This window comes from Etheostoma spectabile, chromosome 6 (genome assembly GCF_008692095.1).
Source record: "Etheostoma spectabile isolate EspeVRDwgs_2016 chromosome 6, UIUC_Espe_1.0, whole genome shotgun sequence".
NCBI classification, from domain to species: Eukaryota; Metazoa; Chordata; class Actinopteri; order Perciformes; family Percidae; genus Etheostoma; species Etheostoma spectabile.
The window spans coordinates 402,563-420,905 of NC_045738.1; the positions used below are offsets into that span (position 1 = coordinate 402,563).

Sequence of the window (18,343 nt, forward strand, 5' to 3'; positions counted from 1 at the left end):
AAGTAACCAATGGCGACTGACCCTAGGGTCGTAGTTTTAATGGGACTCTATGCGGTCGTTTGTTCTCGGCATGTATATCTAGTCCAGAAGGCTTCATTTCACATTTATTCAAAGCAAAACATGCAAAATGTCGCTCGCGAGTGCACATCTTTTGATGGAATTTATTATAATCTTTATTGGGTTTTGTCTTCAAACAAGTATAAAATATAATAACTATTATAAATCAAACTAGAAATCAAGCCTCAATGAAAACTGGGGTTTTAAATTAACATCGTCTGCCTCACAGTTGGTAGCTACAAGCTGATGTTTGCAGGGACTGCAAAAGGAATCGTTCTAAAGGAAGCCTCCAGAGGTGAACACACATACGTATATATCATGTTTAATCAAAGTTTATGAAAGATACTGTTTTTAACACATTTCAGATACAGGCAGAGTGTAGGAATGACTTACGAATGGAAATGTCAGTTCTGTGGACACAGAACACCATTTAATCCTGTTTTGTTTTAGGTCATCATCATCAACAACCACAACATCTTTGCCTACATTACCTGCAAAAACAAAACCAAAAACAGACTCCATTAAGTCAGTTTTATTCCCAGAATCCCTTCTTGGCGCCAATCAGGTGTTCTGGGTGAGTCTCGGGTAAGGCATATCAGTCCAAGGTGGATTCTCAAGTTGAAGACTCAGATCCCTCCCAAAAACCAACTGCTAAAGTTAGTTCATCAAAACCTTTCATTTTAGTAAACTCTTTGTACACAAACAATGTTGTCAATGCTCGAGTTTATGAGGAGAGACCGTGGTGATACTTGGAGCAAAGGTTCATGTCGTGTCGAGCCTTCTTAGGGTTTTAAAAACATTATCACTCCCATTCAAAAGGCCGTTTGACTGAAAAACGAGAACACAGTGAATCTTAAAAGTGGCGCTTCCGTCCTAATTATGCTTTTAAACAAAAGTTTGACTTGGGTACATCCACAAAAAGACCCAAGTTGGCATTTTGGCAAGTTACACTTTAAAGTCAGGAGTGACATTATAAAACAAGTAAATACTTGTCATCTTTAACATAATAATAATAATAATTCATACTTTATTAATTTCGCAAGGGAAATTACAATGTTTTCACTCTGTTGTTAGAATCCACATTACACAGAGGCCTGGAATACACACACATGCTCAGTACAGGTACATGCACTAATGTACTGATGTCAGAGTGAGGGGGCTGTAGCTGTCAATGGACAGGCGCCCCGAGCAGCTGGGGGTTTGGGGCCTTGTTCAAGAGCACCTTGGCAGTGTCCAGGAGGTGAACTGGCACCTCTCCAGAAACCAGTCCACCACCATACTTTGGTCCGTATGGGGACTTGAACCAGCAACCCCGGGCTCACAACCGTTCAGTATACAGTTAGATCATTGTATTCTTCCTACAGTATCTGTGTCTGTGTCTACGGAACCAACTGTAACTTAACACAGGAGCTGAGAGATCACTGTCATCATTCGGTAAAACTGGTCAGGAAATATGAGTTGTGTTGAAGCAGGAACATAAAGAAAACTGTTAAAAGGAAAGCTAACTCTTTAGAAGCAATAGCTTGGGGTAATAACTGTCAACAGATAAACATTTGAGCAGAAAAACCAAAAGAGGAAATGTCCACTGTAATGGAGTTTTAAAAAAAACATTTATACATACAGTTTATTACAACGCTAACAAGGTTTAGTTTTTTTTGCCATAAAAAGCTGTCTGCTGTATAGTGAAAGCATTTTAATCTCTGATTGCTGTAAGAACATTCAACCTACTATTCGTCTAAATACAGAAAACAAATAAAGACTACAGCAGGCGTATAGCGAAGGATACAGATATGACATGTGCACAATAGGACATCAGGTAAAATACTCCAATCACAATGTGATTAGCTCTACTGCACAAGGTTAACTGGGATACATGATGACTGTTGGATGTAAAATCACAACTCACGGAGTAGACACGCCACCTCAGAGACCTGGGAAAACTAATTAGATACATGATTCATATTTAAAATAGAAGGTTTATTATTTAAAACAGCAGGTTTATTAGGCCGTTATATTGCAGCAGAGCCAGGCTGCTTCTGTTTCTACCTGTTGTCTAATGGAAATGACGTCAATAAAGGGGTACCCTAGCTTAAGTACTGCCTTTGGTGGACTCACACAAGAGACAGATAAAAAAGAAAATTGTCAAAATGTATGCAGCAGAGGCTGAATTGTCTAGATTGTTTGTCTCTATAACAGGTCAAGTTCTAAAAACACAGGATCCTACATTTCCTATAATTCCACAGGTTGTGTCTTTTATTTGATTCTCCTTACTTTCTAAAAACTCACATTTTACATCTACAATTATAGTGCAGGTTTACTGTTACAATTTGTTTTTCAAATCTGAGATTACCCTAATGACATCACTATAAAAGCCCAGTCCAGAGCCACAGAATACATTATTCCACTGTGTTTTGCATAGGCTGAGTAATACTTCTCATGACGAGGGAACTTCATGTGTAAAATCCGTGGAGTGGCCTTTTAAGCAACTGTGTTAATTTGAAATTAGTTTTCTGTTACATTGAATGTAGCTTCATGAAGACAGCATGGCTCTAGATTCTTAAATTTGAAAACATGATTAGCAAGCATGAAAAAAAATAATTTCAGTGCTACCAGGCAACATGACATCATGTAAACATACACGCTGACTTTCTTGAGCCAAGTGGCGTGTCATCTGTACGCATTTTGAGCTATCCGCGTGTATGTCTACGCTGTAAACAGCGGGCGTAAACATACACGCCACTTGCTGTGTTATCGCAGGAAGAAAGCAACAGTTGAGTTAAGGAAACATGACACGTGGGACACGATCCCCGCTCTCCTGGGTGAAAGTCCTATGTTTTACCCATCCACCCTGGGTGAAAGTCCTATGTTTTACCCATCCACCACACTGACTAACCTCCCTTACGCTCACACATACGCTAATACATGAGATCAGTCTGCACCAGGACATTAGTTTTAGCAACTTGTTCAACTGAGTGCTTGTCTTTTCTATTGAGTTCTGATTCTATATTCTTTGAAACCAAAGTACCAAAAAGCTGATTCTATTTCAAAAACACTACTCTATTGTACATATCGTTTGATTCTGTCTCATTAACAAACAATCCATTGATGTCTGGAAAGAAACATATAAAACCATTCAAAACAGACTGACTATAGTAAAGACAGAGCATGCTGTAAAAGACTGGGCTGGATACCCGGGGGCAGGATGAAGCCTAATCTCTGGACTAAAACAAGCTAGTTTGTAGCGTGTTCAAATTAGCACTCAAAGAACAAAGTATCACCAACAGGGCACAAAATGGCTGCCGTTCAATAACTGAAATTGTTGTGGCTGTGGTGAGCAAATGAAAAAAATATGTCCATTTTTTTAAGAGAAAAAAGGTCCAAGAATGAACAGTAACTAATAAAAAAAATCTATACAAAGAGTCCCAGATCAGGCTTTCACTGTGCCAAGTACACCAACCCAAAATATTATATGTACAAAATGAGCAGTTGTTCGTCTTGGTTATTGCATGCATTATTAGACAAAAGGTATACCGTAACATTTTGAAAGTTTTATTTTTCATGGCCAAGTACTTGTCACATTACAACAAAAGGTTTAAGGTTTCAGCTCCCCTTTGGTTGCTATAAACCAGCTATTGTAGCTAGCTTATGGCTAGCAGACAACATTGTTTAAAATCCTTTTTGGACAGCTAAAGGTGCCAATATGCAGTGTGACAAGTGCTTGGTTAAAAAATACAATACACTTTGGAACACCAAGGGATCCATTTAAGGATTTACAAAAGAAGTTTATCATCTAAACAGAGTTTCTAGGCATCTTTTAGCATTAGCAGAGCTCGGTCATGCATCACAACTTGGTTTGAACAGTCTTTCCGTCAGAATCACCCAACAGTATGTGATTTCCGAAAGCATTCACAAATTCTCTGACATCCTCTTCGGTCGAGAGTTGGTGAAATTCAGTTCAAACAAGCATACGAGCCATGTAGGCACATAGGTTTATCTGCAAAGCTTCATCAGTCTCTCCCCTTTTTGTGATGAATTGTGGCCGAGACAGTTTTCAGTCTACTGTCCTGTCAATGTAATGCGGTGAAGCGTGGGAACAGTGAGAAAAAGGAGCGTTATTTGGTAGACTTTGAGAGAATGCTGTGCTGTTTCTTCAGGCATTGCAGCGGTTTTTAACAATTTTCGTCTTTTGAAGATGTCCCTTTAGCCCTGGCTGTCTGTCTCTCGGTCTGTCTGTGTTGTAGACAATTGACAGAGACAGAACCAACACGACACTGCTAACATTTACAGAAACATGTCTTGAGTCTAGGCATTCATCTTACAAAAGTTGACCGGAGGAGAAGGATAAAGAGGCAGACAGGGGGAATGGGGGAGCAGAAAAAGAAGAGATAGAAGACAATTTCCCATTGGTTAAAGCAACAGTATAAAACATAAGAACAAATATAACATGTGTGCATTTTCAAAAAGGACAAAAGCTTAAAAATGGGTCTCTTGTGCAATTTAGCGTAAGAAAGCGGTGGGTGATTGTTCTACTAGGGTTTTGAGCTTTACAATAAACATCCAACTATGAAACAACACATGATTAAAAAAGTGGATACATTGATTTCTCCTCCTGAAAACACACAGAGGATAAAAAAGGCAAAATACTGGTTCAGCTTGTATTCATACAAAACAGATTTGGTCTCTCAGAGCCATTTGATGGTATAATAAGAGATTAAGGTGCCAAATCAGGATTTAGTCCACTATGTATACAAGTGGACAAAGTGCATTTTTTAAAGTTTAGTTTAGTTTAGGTGCTTCACGTTTGTCTCTTCAGTGCAGACTGAAATCAAATTATTATTTGAAATACTGTTTAACAGTCTTTTTTTAAAGTATAGGTCAAGAAGACCCAGATGTACTCACAAGTTGATTTGGGGGTGATAACTTCTGGGTGGACTTACACTACATTTTCACTGGAGATGCAGCTGGTGCCTGCATATACATATTTTGGGCAAAACTCCCCCATCTTAAAATTCTATCCAACCCTTTAACCCATCAGAAAAGTAAATTCTAATGAAGCACTGCAGCGAAATATTTCCGTTACTATTATTACTTCAGCGGGCCTAGATGTGTGCCTCACAGCGGCCATTAGTTGGTTCCCAAATGGTCTCGAACAGCTCACCGCCCCGGAGACAACACATTCATCTTTGGGACAACAGTGCCATGCTGTCTGAATCAGCTTTTAAAAAGATCACAGTAGCACAGGATGTGTTCTATCAAAAGTTGAAAAATGTGTTTAAAATTCTACATTTTAAGAATTTAACATTAACAGTGCATACTAAACACATACTGTGGCATTTTTTTCCCATCAGATCTGTATGTGTTCAGTTCAAAATCTATAATACTAATGAAACAACAAGCTGCTGTAAAGGGAAGACTTGGGTTTAAAACCATCATGGCAATGGCATTCATTCGGCAGTAAGGGACTTTCTCATATTGTTTTGGGCGTTTATCTCTAAGAGATAAAAATGCCAGACTTTCAGAGTCATTATCAATCCACGTTGGCTCAAATAATCTGCTGATTGTCCGGTCCTTGCAATCTTCTTTAAAAATATGGACTGTAACATGGGAAATTCAACCGGTTCCACAAACAGATGTATGTTTGTTTCATTGGGGACATTGCTCAGCAGTGACATCTAGCTGTCATACGTTTTTAAGCACCTTTGTAAACACACTTTTTTTCTGTGTGCGCTCTAAGTTTGTGTGTAAGTTTGCTGTGAAGATTTAACGGGCTCCAGGTTCCTTCTCAAGGATATGCAGCACACGCGTGTTCATTTGAGCAGACAAGGATTGCTAATTTCACAAAGTCATGGTTGACATTAGAATCTCTACTTTACAACAGTCAGTATGCATCCATTGAAATCCATTGTACGGATGTGTCTGGATACACAATCTTTTTTGGGTAACTATTTCAATTCAACAGTTTTCTTCTTCAGCTTGAAGATTGCACTTGCTGTTCAAATTTCGCTGTGCCAGTTTGCTAAAAACTCCTTCTTCACCATGATTCGTGTCTAAACTGTTACACATGACTTACAGTTAATAAGGTCAGCATCGAGAGAGTGAGCTAAAGCTAATAGTCCGTCTGGTAGTTTCATGTAGACATGATGTCAGAAATAGTTTAAAAATACAGTAAATTAATGTTGAGTACATTCGCTAATCAGTGGCAAAAAGACTTGGTTTAGCTAACTGTCATCCATTGATCATAAAAGTATATTTCTCTCGTAACATTCTGTGTTTCACCGTGATTTCCACAATCATTAGTCTTCCGAGACTGACAAGGATTTCCTGACGCTACGCGACGGCTCCCAAACCTCACTGTCGTCTGTATCATCGGCGTCCTCGTCTCCTTCATCATCATCATCATCATCCTCGTCTCCCACCCCCGTGCCCGGCTGCTTCACGGTGACGGTCAACGCCCCTCCCTGTGTCTCTCCTCCCTCACCTGCTTTGTCGCCGTCTGTCCTTCCTGCCTCCAGGAAGGGATCCGACCCTGTCTCCAAGCGCCGCTGGACCTCGGCGAACCACTCCCTCACCTTTTGACGAAAGAGAGGAACACGTTAATTGTATCACGGGACACCACTACAGCATTAACAAAGTGAGTTCTTTCACAGTTTTGATCTTGAGGCTTTGCTCCATCAGACTTTCTGGAGTGCAAGAACCTTTTAGTGACTGTTACCTGGTAGCTTTAAATGACATGAAGATGAGTTAGATAGAGCTGGGCGATAATGGTACAACCAAATATCACAATATTTTGGACCGAACACCTCGATATTGATACTGTAGGGTTGACCGTTGGTGCTTTCACAAAATATTTACACACTGAGATTTTTGACAAAAACTCATCAGTAATGTGGATAGAATGATTAAGTGGGTAAAGGCAAATAATAAATAGTCTGGTAAATTCTGAAAATTACATCACTTTACTGTAGTGCAGCTTTTAAAAACAGGAAAAGACAACACTTATGCCATATAAGGATATCCAAAAATCTAAAATAATATCTAATCTTGTATCACAATATAGATATGTAATCGACATATTGCCCAGAAACGAAGTTAGCGTTCTACAAATTCAATTTAATTCAGTTTATTTAAGAAAGGGACAGTGCTAATGATTAAAATGCATGGGTTAAAAAAGACATACCACACTGCACAATATGAGGAAAATATGCGCAATGCGATAAGGTTGTTGAATATCGCAATAACAATACTACTTGCAATAAATAAACAGATATTTAAATTTTTTTTTTATTGAACATTGAATTGATGATAAAAGATAACCCCCCAAAAAAAAGAGAGTAGCATTTTAAAGTGCAGTTTCCTCCTGATATTTTCTCTTAACTAACAAAAAAAATCTCTGAGTGTCTTTCGCGATATATCACAATGTGTTTGTTGCGCCTGTTAATATTGCGATGGTGATTAAAAAAAAGGTATATTGTGCATCCCTAATTTTAACAATAGATTTCTAGGATCAATTCTAATCATTTTTTACAAATGTAAGGAAAAAAGGATATTTAAAGGGATACAATGATAGGAAACAATGACACAAACCTTGTAGCCGTTACCACAGACTGTAAATATTAATGGACAAAGCATCCGGTTTGGCGAAGTGCTGCAAATGCAGACGTGCCTTAAACTTGCATTATATCTCAATTCCAGCCGGGGGCGACACGTGCGGTAGCAAAAGGAGGTCTGTTTCTGTAGAAGTCTATGAGAACGTGACCCACTACTCACTTGATTTATTACCTCAGTAAACATTTTCATTATGAGTTTATGGTCTCAATCGCTAGTTTTAAGTCTTCTGCCACACAGAATGATGATCATTATTTGAATTATGGTATTGTTGATTTTAAAATCGGCGATAAAACAGGAAGTGTTTTAGGGCGTGGCTATGATGTGACTGCCAGTGAAAGTGTGTAACATAACATAGAATGTCTCCTCCCTCTCATCCAAAACTGTCACATCCGCAACCAGGATGGCTGCGCTCGTAACGACAAACTCGACAACTCACGTCACACATGCTCTGTCCATTAATAATAAACCGTCTGTGTTCCTTACCTGTTCGTAGCTCATGTTGGTCTTGGTGACAAGCTCATCCAGGTCTTGCTCATTGAGAAAGCGGTGCTTCATGTAGTACTCTCTCAGAATCTCCCTCCCACTCTTGAATTTCTTTGACGGGGGAGATCTATCCACATCTGCATTGCAGGAGGCAGATCTTCTTGGCTGCTTTCTGGTTCGGGACCGCCCCCAGCCACGATTTCGGCTTCGTCTTTTTCGACTGGTGCTGCTGCTGCTTCCCATTTTATTGCTTCCTCTGCCGCTTGGCCCTTCGACGTTGCCACTTTGGTACTGGAAGAACCATTTCAGGTTACTGTTCTTCCACGAGTACCGAGAGTCCCCGAACCAGCTGACGATGTAGGACCGAGGGAGGCCGCTCTGTTCTGCCAGCTGGGCGTACTCCTCTGGTGTGGGCCATTGGGTCCGCACAAAGGCACTTTTTAAAATATGGAGCTGCTCCGGAGTCTTTTTACTCTTATCTTTCATGTCTTTGTTGCTGCGACCGCCAGGAGGAGTTTGGCTACCTTTACGAGACGAGGAGGCAGAAGGAGAAGAAGAAGTGGCTCCGTCTCCCGCTTTTCCTCCGTCTACCTCCATCTTTCCTCCCTCTGAAGAACCTGGGGAGGAAGTACTGACAGGCGGCATCTTTCGTCTCTCAGTGAACCAGGCATCAATCTCCCTCCTCGTCAGTTTAGTCTCTGTCCTCAGACGGCTCAGTTCTTCATCCGATGGAGTGCCACTCTTCTCGAAACTTTCCTCCAGCACCACCAGCTGCTCCGGAGTCTTCTCCTTAAACTTCTGCAGGGTGAAATCTGGGAACGGATTCCACGTTTTGGCCCGTGTCTCCTTTTCCTTCATAGGAGGAGTGCGTGGAGGATGGGGAGACGTGGGGGTCTCATCGCTTGAGTCAATAATAATGGTGGTGCCAGCAGTGCTACCACCGTTGCCACTTCCTTTGCCCCCTCCGTCATGGAAAACTATGACATTGCTGTTCTTGGAGTTGCGCTGGTTGTACCTGGTGTCACTGAACCATTTCTTGATCTCTCCCTTTGTGAGGTTGGTGAGCTTCATCAGCCGGGAAATTTCTGCATCAGTGACAAAGTGGTTTTTCAGGTAGCTCGCTTTCAGCTCTGCCAGCTGCTCTTTGGACTTCTTCGGCCGCAAACTAAATGTGTCAGCACTGAGAGCGGAGTTTTCCTTAGAAAGGGAAGGGGAGATTTATATCTTAAATACGAGTTTACACACAGACATAACAAATACCTGGACAAAATACTACTGACAGAGACACCACGATGTAATTTTGTGCACTGATTGAGCTCAAAAAACCCAAAAGCTTGGGTAACACAATTGAGAGCACAAGAGCAAAAAAGTGTTGTCCCTACCTGTGGAGAAAGAGAGGGAGGCTGGACAGTAGTCGCCCGTTTCAGCTCACTGTTTGTTGGGGTGGGCTGGCAGGAAACTCTGCTGGAGCTCTGGGACTGGCTGGGCAGCCCCGCCACTGTCAGAGTGATGGGACTGGTCACTGGAAGGTGCCCCCCTGGGCCAACCTACACACAGAGAGAAAATAATGACACACAGAACGGGAGGACGAGCCAGATAGCCAAACAGGGATGTATTTATAGTTTCAAGTGACTGTAACCAATATCTATAACACGTTAGTTTATTGTATGGAAAGAACCCTGAGTGAGTCTGGGGTAACTATATACAGTAAATTCTTTTTTTTGGCCGCTCCAACTGCATGATCATTAAAAGTAAATTAGAGAGACATCCCACAATGCTACTGTAGAACTATGTGCTAACAGGTATCTTTGGTTAGCATTTTGTGACCTACGTGAAATCATAAAATCATTGTGATTACGATACAATCACCATTAATTGTACAGCCCTAATAAAAACATAATTATAACAAAGAAAATGTTTGATTTCTTTTTAGCGAGACCTATGACTTTTAATTAAAATCGCTGGTTATTGATTTTGGCCTTCCGTTTTAATGCTTTATCTGTCTTTTATATTGATGCTTTTACCCTGTAGCACTTTGAGATATGTTTAAAATGTAAAGTTTATAAAATGTATAATTACTATTATTATCATCAATTCCACAGCTCATGGTTTGACATTGTTAATTGTGGTCTATTATGGCTTCACGCCTAAGGCATGACTGCCTATTTAAACGGATTCAATATAGTTGAGGGAGGGTGACAGACAGACAGCAAGTCATGTCCAATCCAAAGTTGCAACAACCAAATTGTTTAAAAGTTAAATTAAATTCAAGCCAGGCCAGGTTGACTTTTGTTGAGTGATGTCGAACGAGACCAGCTAAACCCAAGCAGGCGAACCAGGTCGATTTAAATCTAACTAAAGCATATCAGAGTCATATGTCTTAAGGTGACAGGGTTCAGGCGAGGTAGTTCAAAGCCAAGCTCTGTTAGATATGGTGTGTTTTCTTTCCTTACCTACCTGTGTGAATACCAGGCCAGGCTGGCCCACTATCTGGCAGGTCTGAAGAATGGACTGCAGGCCGTTGGTAGCTGCTGAGAGCTGGTGAGCAGGTATGACAGTGATGGTCTGAGGCACCGTGTGCACCGTGCCATTAAACTGTTTCCTCCTGGCCTCCTCCACTTCCTCCGGAGTCCAGCTCACACCGTGCTTCAGCCGCTGGGCTGAGAACCACACCTGGGTGGAGATCAAGTACATTTATTTATATTTAAATTCTAAATCAAGATTGAGGTAGATGTTTACTTAATAAACATACATAGTAGTATGCAGATTAAGGAGCTTGTATTTGAAGTTTTTTGATGTACGTGTTTCTTATAACAGACACAGGGTTGAACACAAGATCCTTTGTCAGCAGAAGTAATCTGCCACTGAAAACAACTTTACTCTACCTTGATCTGTTCCTCTGTGAACTGTGTATGTGCTGCCAGGCTGTTGATCTCGGCCATGGAGGGGTAGGGAAACTTCTTGTATGTGCTGCCCAGCAGGGGGTTGGTGTCCATAGCTGCACTGTAGGATGGGATGCTGCTGAGGGGAATCAGCAGCTGAGGCTGAGCTGCTGCTGCACTCTGCTGGGCCTGGAAAGCAGAAAGCACCTGAAATAAAGAAAGACAAGGAGAAATTAAAAAAAGTCTGGACAGATAATGCTACATAGTGGGAAAGGTGAGACATGGCTTGAGGTCTTTTTGGCTGCTGTCCTGCCAAAGTGTCTCTGAACAAGACAATGAATATCTATCAGCTGCAGGGCTGCTGTTCTGGGAAGTTGGCATCCAAACCTTCTGTTGGGGACATTTAACATTAAGGCCACCCATTACCTAAAGCCTGCCAGCCATTTTTAGGTGTGCAGGGATGCTGTTAAGTCTTAAAACATGCATTCATTTTTCACAGATATGGGTAAATGTAAGTACTGCATATAATAAAAGTATTCTTACACCGGTGCTGCTGCAATGAGTCTACTTAATCATTAATAATCCAGACTTTCTACCTGTGCCAGGCCAGCAGGCAGAACTGTGGGGTTTAAAGTTGCTCCTTTTCTCTGCTGCTCTGAGTATGGGCTGACCAGCAAGCCCCCTCCCCCGAGCTTCATGGAGTCGTGCAGCAGCATCTCCACGGGCGTCATAGGCCCGAGAGGAGCTTCAATGGGTTCCTGATCTCCTCCCAGCTCTCCCTCACCACCCTTTCCAAACCCCTCAGCCGCTTTGTCTGTTGATTTCAGGGACACAGCAATCCTCTTGGGTTCAGATTTGGTCTTCATCCTCATGATGGGGGTCTTGCTGAGGGAAATGGCAGCAACCGTGGCAGGGTCTGCTTCCTCCTCCTCGGGTGTATCACACTGTTGTTCCTGGGGTGGCTGGTCGCTGCTTGGATCCTCAGAAGGGTTTGTTGCACTGAGCTTTAGTGAGGAAGCAAGGACTTCGCTGTCTTCCACAGTAGAGAGATTGGGCTCATCTATGATAATAATAATAATAATAATAATAATACTATATTCATTGACCGTTTGTGCATATTTCAGGCTAAAAAAGTGCCATTGTTGTGTACACTTGGGAGAATGGGCCCAAAGAAATCTTACCGGTATCTGGAGGGGTGGGGACAACCACTACTGCCTGATCCAGCTCCTCTGCTCCTTCCTTCTTCTTCCCTTCCAACTCCTCTTCTTCCTCATTTGTCCTCTCAGTTTTGTCCTCCACCTCTTCCTGCTCCACCACATCAGTGGTCAGCACCATGCAAGGTGTGGTCGATTTCCGGCGGCTCGACATTCTCAAACTTCGACTGCTACTCGGGGTAAAGAAGATCTGGGACAGAAAGGTCGAGGCTCACATGTCTTAGGTGTTTGGGTTCACATGCCCAAGTCCTTACAGTTCGTTTGTTCTGGTGGAAGAAACATAACAAATATGCAAATGTAAAACAAGAGGTTAGTTAATTCTTAAATATGGGATTTGTTTTATTCCTAAATACTTCTTTTGACGATTAGCTTTCATTGGTTCCTTCAGTGTTTTGAGTAAAATAAAACGCAGATTCACAGGAGTAGTTTGGCTTTTCTGCTTCCTATCTATAGAAACTGGTTACCTTTAGGATTTAGGACTTAGCAATGTTAAACTCTTGTGCTGACAATGCAATGACCATAACAATAACCAAAAGATGTAGCAGTAGTTAGTTTCAACCCTACTTATAACCATGATATAGTAGGACAACAATATACATGGACTACTTATTCAATTATTTCTGGAATTCATAAAGACCGCACATCCAACAAATTGTTTCTTTTATCCACTAAAAACCTAAAACTTTACACTAGGGCTGAAATCAAAAGAATGTGCTTCAAATCAAAAGAATGTGATTAGATAATCATGAAGACCATGATTAATCAAATGTGAGAAATATTTAGTTGATTGTTTGGTGTAACATTTGATTTAACATTTTTTATTCTCTTTTCATCATTAGATTTATTTATTTTTTATAAAATAAATGCTGGAATAATGTTACATCACAGATTGTTAACAAAAATATCCAATTTTCAGTGGATTTTTCTTTTTTTACTTTGTGTAGCATAATTGTAGACGGTGCAATATAGAGCTAAAAAAATGCAAATTGAATCATTATTGCAATATCTGGTAGGGAAATCGCAATTAGATTCCTGCCCCCAAATCGTTCAGTCCTACTTTACATTACTACTTTACATCCATTGTGTTGTCTTCCCGTTAACCATGGACTTGTCCTTCCAGGTCAAAATTGAATTTATTTATTTTTGTGCTTTTTCAATGTTTTTGTCGTTTTTTCTTGTCACTTTTTTTAAAAACTTGAGCTGGTTTAATAATATGTTTTACAATTATTCTTGGAATTCATGGTCAACCAACCTCATTTATATCAAACTATACACACGTTTTTAGTTAACAAGGCAGAAATTATGAGTTATTTTGACTAACAGTTAAGATCAGATGTTGAGTGGATCACAGATTTTGAAACCATTAAAAAAAATTAAAATTCCCAACACAAGGGTTAAACGGTCATACAGCTTATCTAAAATAAGTTATTTCTTTTTCTTATGTGGTATAAATGTGTGTACTGTACTACTCTACGCACTTTAAATTGCCGCATTGGGACAAATAGTGTTTTGAATTGAATTGAAAGCTTGGTATTTATGTAGCCAAACGCACAAGCGAACGCTGACACTGGATGGCATGAAGTGCTCAGGGGGAGGAAATTTGATGTTGCACTTCATTCAGCACGATGACTAACAGCATGAATCACATGGGCCTGTAAACAGATTTAAACAAGTGCAGCTTTATATGAGATTTGCCTTCACCATCAACAGTAATATATGCAAATACCTGCAAGACATTTACATCAATGGGCAATGCATTGAACTGTATTTCTATGTTATGAGATTGATTAGTCAAAATTTGTTGAAAATCATTGAATCACTTCTGTAAGCAAATATTTTTCATTTATAAAGCAAAAAAAAAAAACTAAACATTTGCCGATTTCATCTTATCACATGCATGAATTACATTGGAATACAATTGAATATATTTGAATTGTTGGTGAGACACAACCAGAAATAGCTGGGTTTTATCCTCACATTGTATGCACTAGATAGATACTAATACTCATTGGTTGAATCCCTATATTTGAAGTCATTAAAATCCTAACACAGTATTATTCCACATTAAAGACATTAACTATAGTACTATTGTCACACAAATCTTAATTTATTTGTGTGTTGGCTAAGTCCTATTCATTTACAATACTGGGGTGTATCAGGGTACACCCACCTTAAGTCAGTTTAGTGGTATTCCAACAGTAGCAGGGCCCAAATGATATCCGAATAAATGTAAGGATATTACTTGGCTAGATCGTCTTAACTACACATTGGCACACATTACCTGGTTAGTGCACATATTTGATTTTAAATGTGTAAGTGTAAAGTCTACTTTCATATGTCTGGGGTTCATGACTTATTGCTGGTAAAGTCTGTTAACTAGATAGCACGCGTTAACAATAACTGTGTACAGTAACGTTATGCTATGCTACACTACAATCATGAGATCATTTGCATTAACAGTTAGCACATCAATAAAATTTGGAGGTAAATTGGAAGTAACGTTAAAGCAATACATTAACATAAAAGGACATCTAACTTAGCTAGCTCTACAGCATTCAGTATGTATATGAGGTGGGCCACCTAGCTGGTGTTAGCCGGGCAGTCATTATTATTGATCATGTCTGGCGGTAAACTTACTGGAACTATCGTTCCTGAAATGTGCACTGTGTTGCTACGGGTCTGTCGAGACGAGGCGAGGAGTAATTTCCTGGGTCTCAGCAGGGCAGCCTTCGGGTTCTGTCTGGTGGTGTGTGTCGACGTCTCTCCTTCTTCGACCAACCATTCAGCCCCAGCCTGGCCGGGACTACAATAGCTAGCGTTAACGTTTTTTGGGTTTGCGGGTCTCCAAAGCCCAGCGGAGGGAGGTAAGCAGACGGACCGGTCTACGGCTCTGTCTGTCTGCAGATGCTGGAAACACCGGACATCTCTCTCCTAACCTTATATATTTTATGCCCAGGTCGCGTCTTTGTGAAGGTTAGCTATATATTCAAAAACACGGTAGTTACACTCATAGCGTGGCCATTGGCACTGAGTTAGTTTGCTGACCTAATTCTCTGATATTTTTTAACGGCAGATTTTTTTTTAATGATCAAGCGGCGTCATCATTCAATGTAATACGTCCTGACGTCATTCGTCAGCGACTCTTGGCGCTCTAATAATTTCGGGTACTTTCGATTACTGTCTATGGGAATTTAGCGAAAATAAACAATTCTGCGATTGCAGCATATTATTTACGAGATGGATTGAGCTATGCGCTGAGCAGAAGAAATGTGCATTGAAGCATGCCGTCCGTAAAATGACTCGCTTACCTCCCTGGCTGTCTGCCAAAACGTCCTTACATGACCTGTCAGGGCAGTGTGGGAAGTTACTTGAGGACAACACTAAAATTGCAATGTTGAGTCTTGTGTTGCAGTTTAGAAGTTTCTGCTGATTATTTCGACCTCTTCCAATGTATTTTTAACTTGGCAACACTGTTTGGCGCTTTTACATTTTGTTAATGACACTGCTTTGCAAACGCCTTTAAACCTGGGAGAAAATAAAATTATATTCTGACGTTAGCCAGCAGTTTGTAGGTAGATAATTCCACAGTAAAATCACCCTGCTAGCATTGGTCAAAAAGTACTACACCACAGGGATGAACAAATAACAGAAGATTATAAAGATTATATATTATACTAGGGTGTAAGTTACTAGCCTGCAGCTGTAAAAATGAATATCCCAAAATGCAGAAAATGAGACTAGATATGAGATTAGACTAGGTGCAGTGGATTGCTGGTAGAACACTGGGACTTACAAACAACTGCACACCTTTTTTTGTGAGAAGCTATTACAAAGTGACAAAGTGATTTTTTCCCCACAACAATATGGAACAATTAAGCATTGGAACTCTATTAAATTGGGGCGCTGTTAGAGACAGATTAAAAGAAAATGGTAAATGATGCAGCAGCTAGAGTTATACTGACTTTTAAATGGGTGAGACGTCAAAAAACTTGAATCATACTGTTCTCATAATGCAACCACAACACTTATAACTCACAACACAGGCTGTTAAATTGTGTACAAATACAAAATAACTGTTTCCAGGAACCAATCATGATACTTTGTAATACACACTGCAGTGTCTAAGTGAATCAGGGTTTGCTAAGTTACAGCAAAGGTCACGCTATCAGCCATGACGTCATGAGCACATAAATGGTCACACAATGACATTTAGGGGACAGCTATTTATTTAAATATAAACAAAAGAGGTCATACAAATATTTAGCTAATGCACAAAGAGGTGCTTGAGGATTTCTATGAAAATAGAACCAATGTATATTTACATGTGATGATAAACATGATAAAAAGAAAAATCATATTGTTCCTGTAGAAAAGTCAACAGAAGTCTTCAATCTCCTGTTCCAACTCCTAATCAAATAAGAGCAGGAAATGACAGTAGATTAGAAACATGGCAAAAGGAACATTTACTGTATGTTAATAATATACAATGTTAATTTAATTAATATCTAATGACATTGGCAACATTCTATGTTAAGGCTATAATTAATCCTTTCACTCCTCTTAGATACATATAATAAAAGTATACATTATACCATTGCAATACTGAAATATGAAAAAAAAATGGAATTTCTCCTTTTATTGCAGACATTCTTACATAGCAGGAAAAGCATGTGTGTAACACGTAATAACGACAATGATGAGGTGTGTCGGGACCTTGCTGTTGGGCTCAAAGGCATGGCTTATTAACAGCCATTATTATGGTTATTAGTCACACCTGTGCTTTTCTTGCTATGACAAGATTAGTCATTTTATCTTTTCATCTTTTTCTCAGATTGTACAATGAACACTGTTGACATCTGTACATAATTTTGGCAATTTTCATACTGCATTTACTAATTAATGTGTAATTATTGTATAATACACTTTGCTATACCTTGTAAACTTATGTATCTCTTTTACACTTATCTATCTCAGCTCTTATCTTTGTTGTTGCAAACCACAATTTCCCCACTGAGGGACAAATAAAAAGGTTTTCTTATCTTATCTCCAGTAAAAAAAAAAAGCTACATCTTCTCATCAGTTCAGTCCAATACTAACCTGTATTAGTGAAGCCTTGTTGTAGTCTCGTCTGTGTCTATAGATGCTCTGGCAGAGCAGAGCATAGAGTTTCTCCAGCTTGTAAACCTCGTATCCTTCAGTCTTGGTCACCACTCTGTCCAACAGCTCCTGAGGAAATGAGGAAGAAAGGCAAAACAAAGAGGAATGACATGCAGATGACATTTTTTTAGTTGTCAGGAGGGCAAAATAATGCAAAGTAGCCTCATCTCGCCATCTGTTTATAAGGGCTTCTATGAGTAAAGTCAAGATGCAGAAAACCCATCTGACCACTTTATATATAAAAATACTCAAGAAAAAACCACCCAAACACTCACAATACCCCACACACCTTTAATTTGTCTCTGTCCACCACCAGAGGGGGAGTTTCCTGGTCCAGGATGTGCAGAGCTTGGTCCACTTCGACCATCTGCTGCTGCAACACAGCATTCTTAAGAGCCCGAGTTCTGCGCCTCACATTCCGCTCTGAGACACAAAAACATGCACAAAGTGTTTAGACCACTATAGTAGATGACGGTCAGCTGACACATCCACTTTGAAACACTGGGACTGTACCTTGCTGTCCCCAGAAACACACACTGACTTTATTTAGCGAGGGATTCATTAGTGAATATTATTTCTACACATTAAGTTAAAGAGCCAGGATTTAAGTATAGGACAGGGGTAATATCAAACCTGTGCCTGTGTCCTCTCCTCTTCTGACAGCTGCAGAGGTGTCTGCGGTCGCGGTATCTGTTGCTTCCACCTCCATTGGTTCAGCAGGACTGTTCTGCTCTGCCTCCTCTATCGTAACTTCCTTGTTGATCCTGTCTTCCTGTATTACAGTTTTACATTGTTCAGTCTCAGTTTCTGTTAGCTTTTGGCTAGTAGCTTCACTACTCTCCTCAGTGTTGGATCGCCCCTGGGTATCTCCTTCTGTCTCAGTGTGGCTGTCCGTCTTAGTGTTCACTGTAATGGTTTCACTGGTCTCCTTTCCTGTTTTTA

The 18,343-nt window shown here is 40.2% G+C and overlaps 2 protein-coding genes across 5 annotated transcripts in view; both read right to left on the reverse strand.

The window, feature by feature from the left end:
* Positions 1 to 359: 359 nt before the first annotated feature.
* Positions 360 to 15,348, reverse strand: zhx1 (zinc fingers and homeoboxes 1). The gene is made up of 9 exons (XM_032518545.1): positions 14,882 to 15,348; positions 12,212 to 12,510; positions 11,627 to 12,090; positions 11,034 to 11,237; positions 10,606 to 10,821; positions 9,531 to 9,695; positions 8,149 to 9,345; positions 982 to 6,626; positions 360 to 682 (listed from the first exon to the last, which is right to left on the reverse strand). The coding sequence occupies exons 2-8, from the start codon at positions 12,396 to 12,398 to the stop codon at positions 6,351 to 6,353; spliced, it is 2,709 nt and encodes a 902-aa protein (XP_032374436.1). The 5' UTR covers positions 12,399 to 12,510; positions 14,882 to 15,348; the 3' UTR covers positions 360 to 682; positions 982 to 6,350.
* Positions 15,349 to 16,367: 1,019 nt separating this feature from the next.
* Positions 16,368 to 18,343, reverse strand: part of atad2 (ATPase family AAA domain containing 2) — a 17,192-nt gene continuing 15,216 nt past the window's right edge. For all 4 annotated transcript variants that reach the window (XM_032517756.1, XM_032517758.1, XM_032517755.1 and 1 more), the window contains 4 exons: positions 18,035 to 18,343; positions 17,691 to 17,824; positions 17,342 to 17,470; positions 16,368 to 16,651 (listed from right to left, as the gene is read on the reverse strand). The exon at positions 18,035 to 18,343 is cut by the window's right edge and continues 432 nt beyond it. In XM_032517756.1, coding sequence (XP_032373647.1) covers positions 16,619 to 16,651; positions 17,342 to 17,470; positions 17,691 to 17,824; positions 18,035 to 18,343 — 605 coding nt within the window. In that variant the 3' untranslated portion in view covers positions 16,368 to 16,618. The remainder of the gene's footprint in view (positions 16,652 to 17,341; positions 17,471 to 17,690; positions 17,825 to 18,034) is intronic.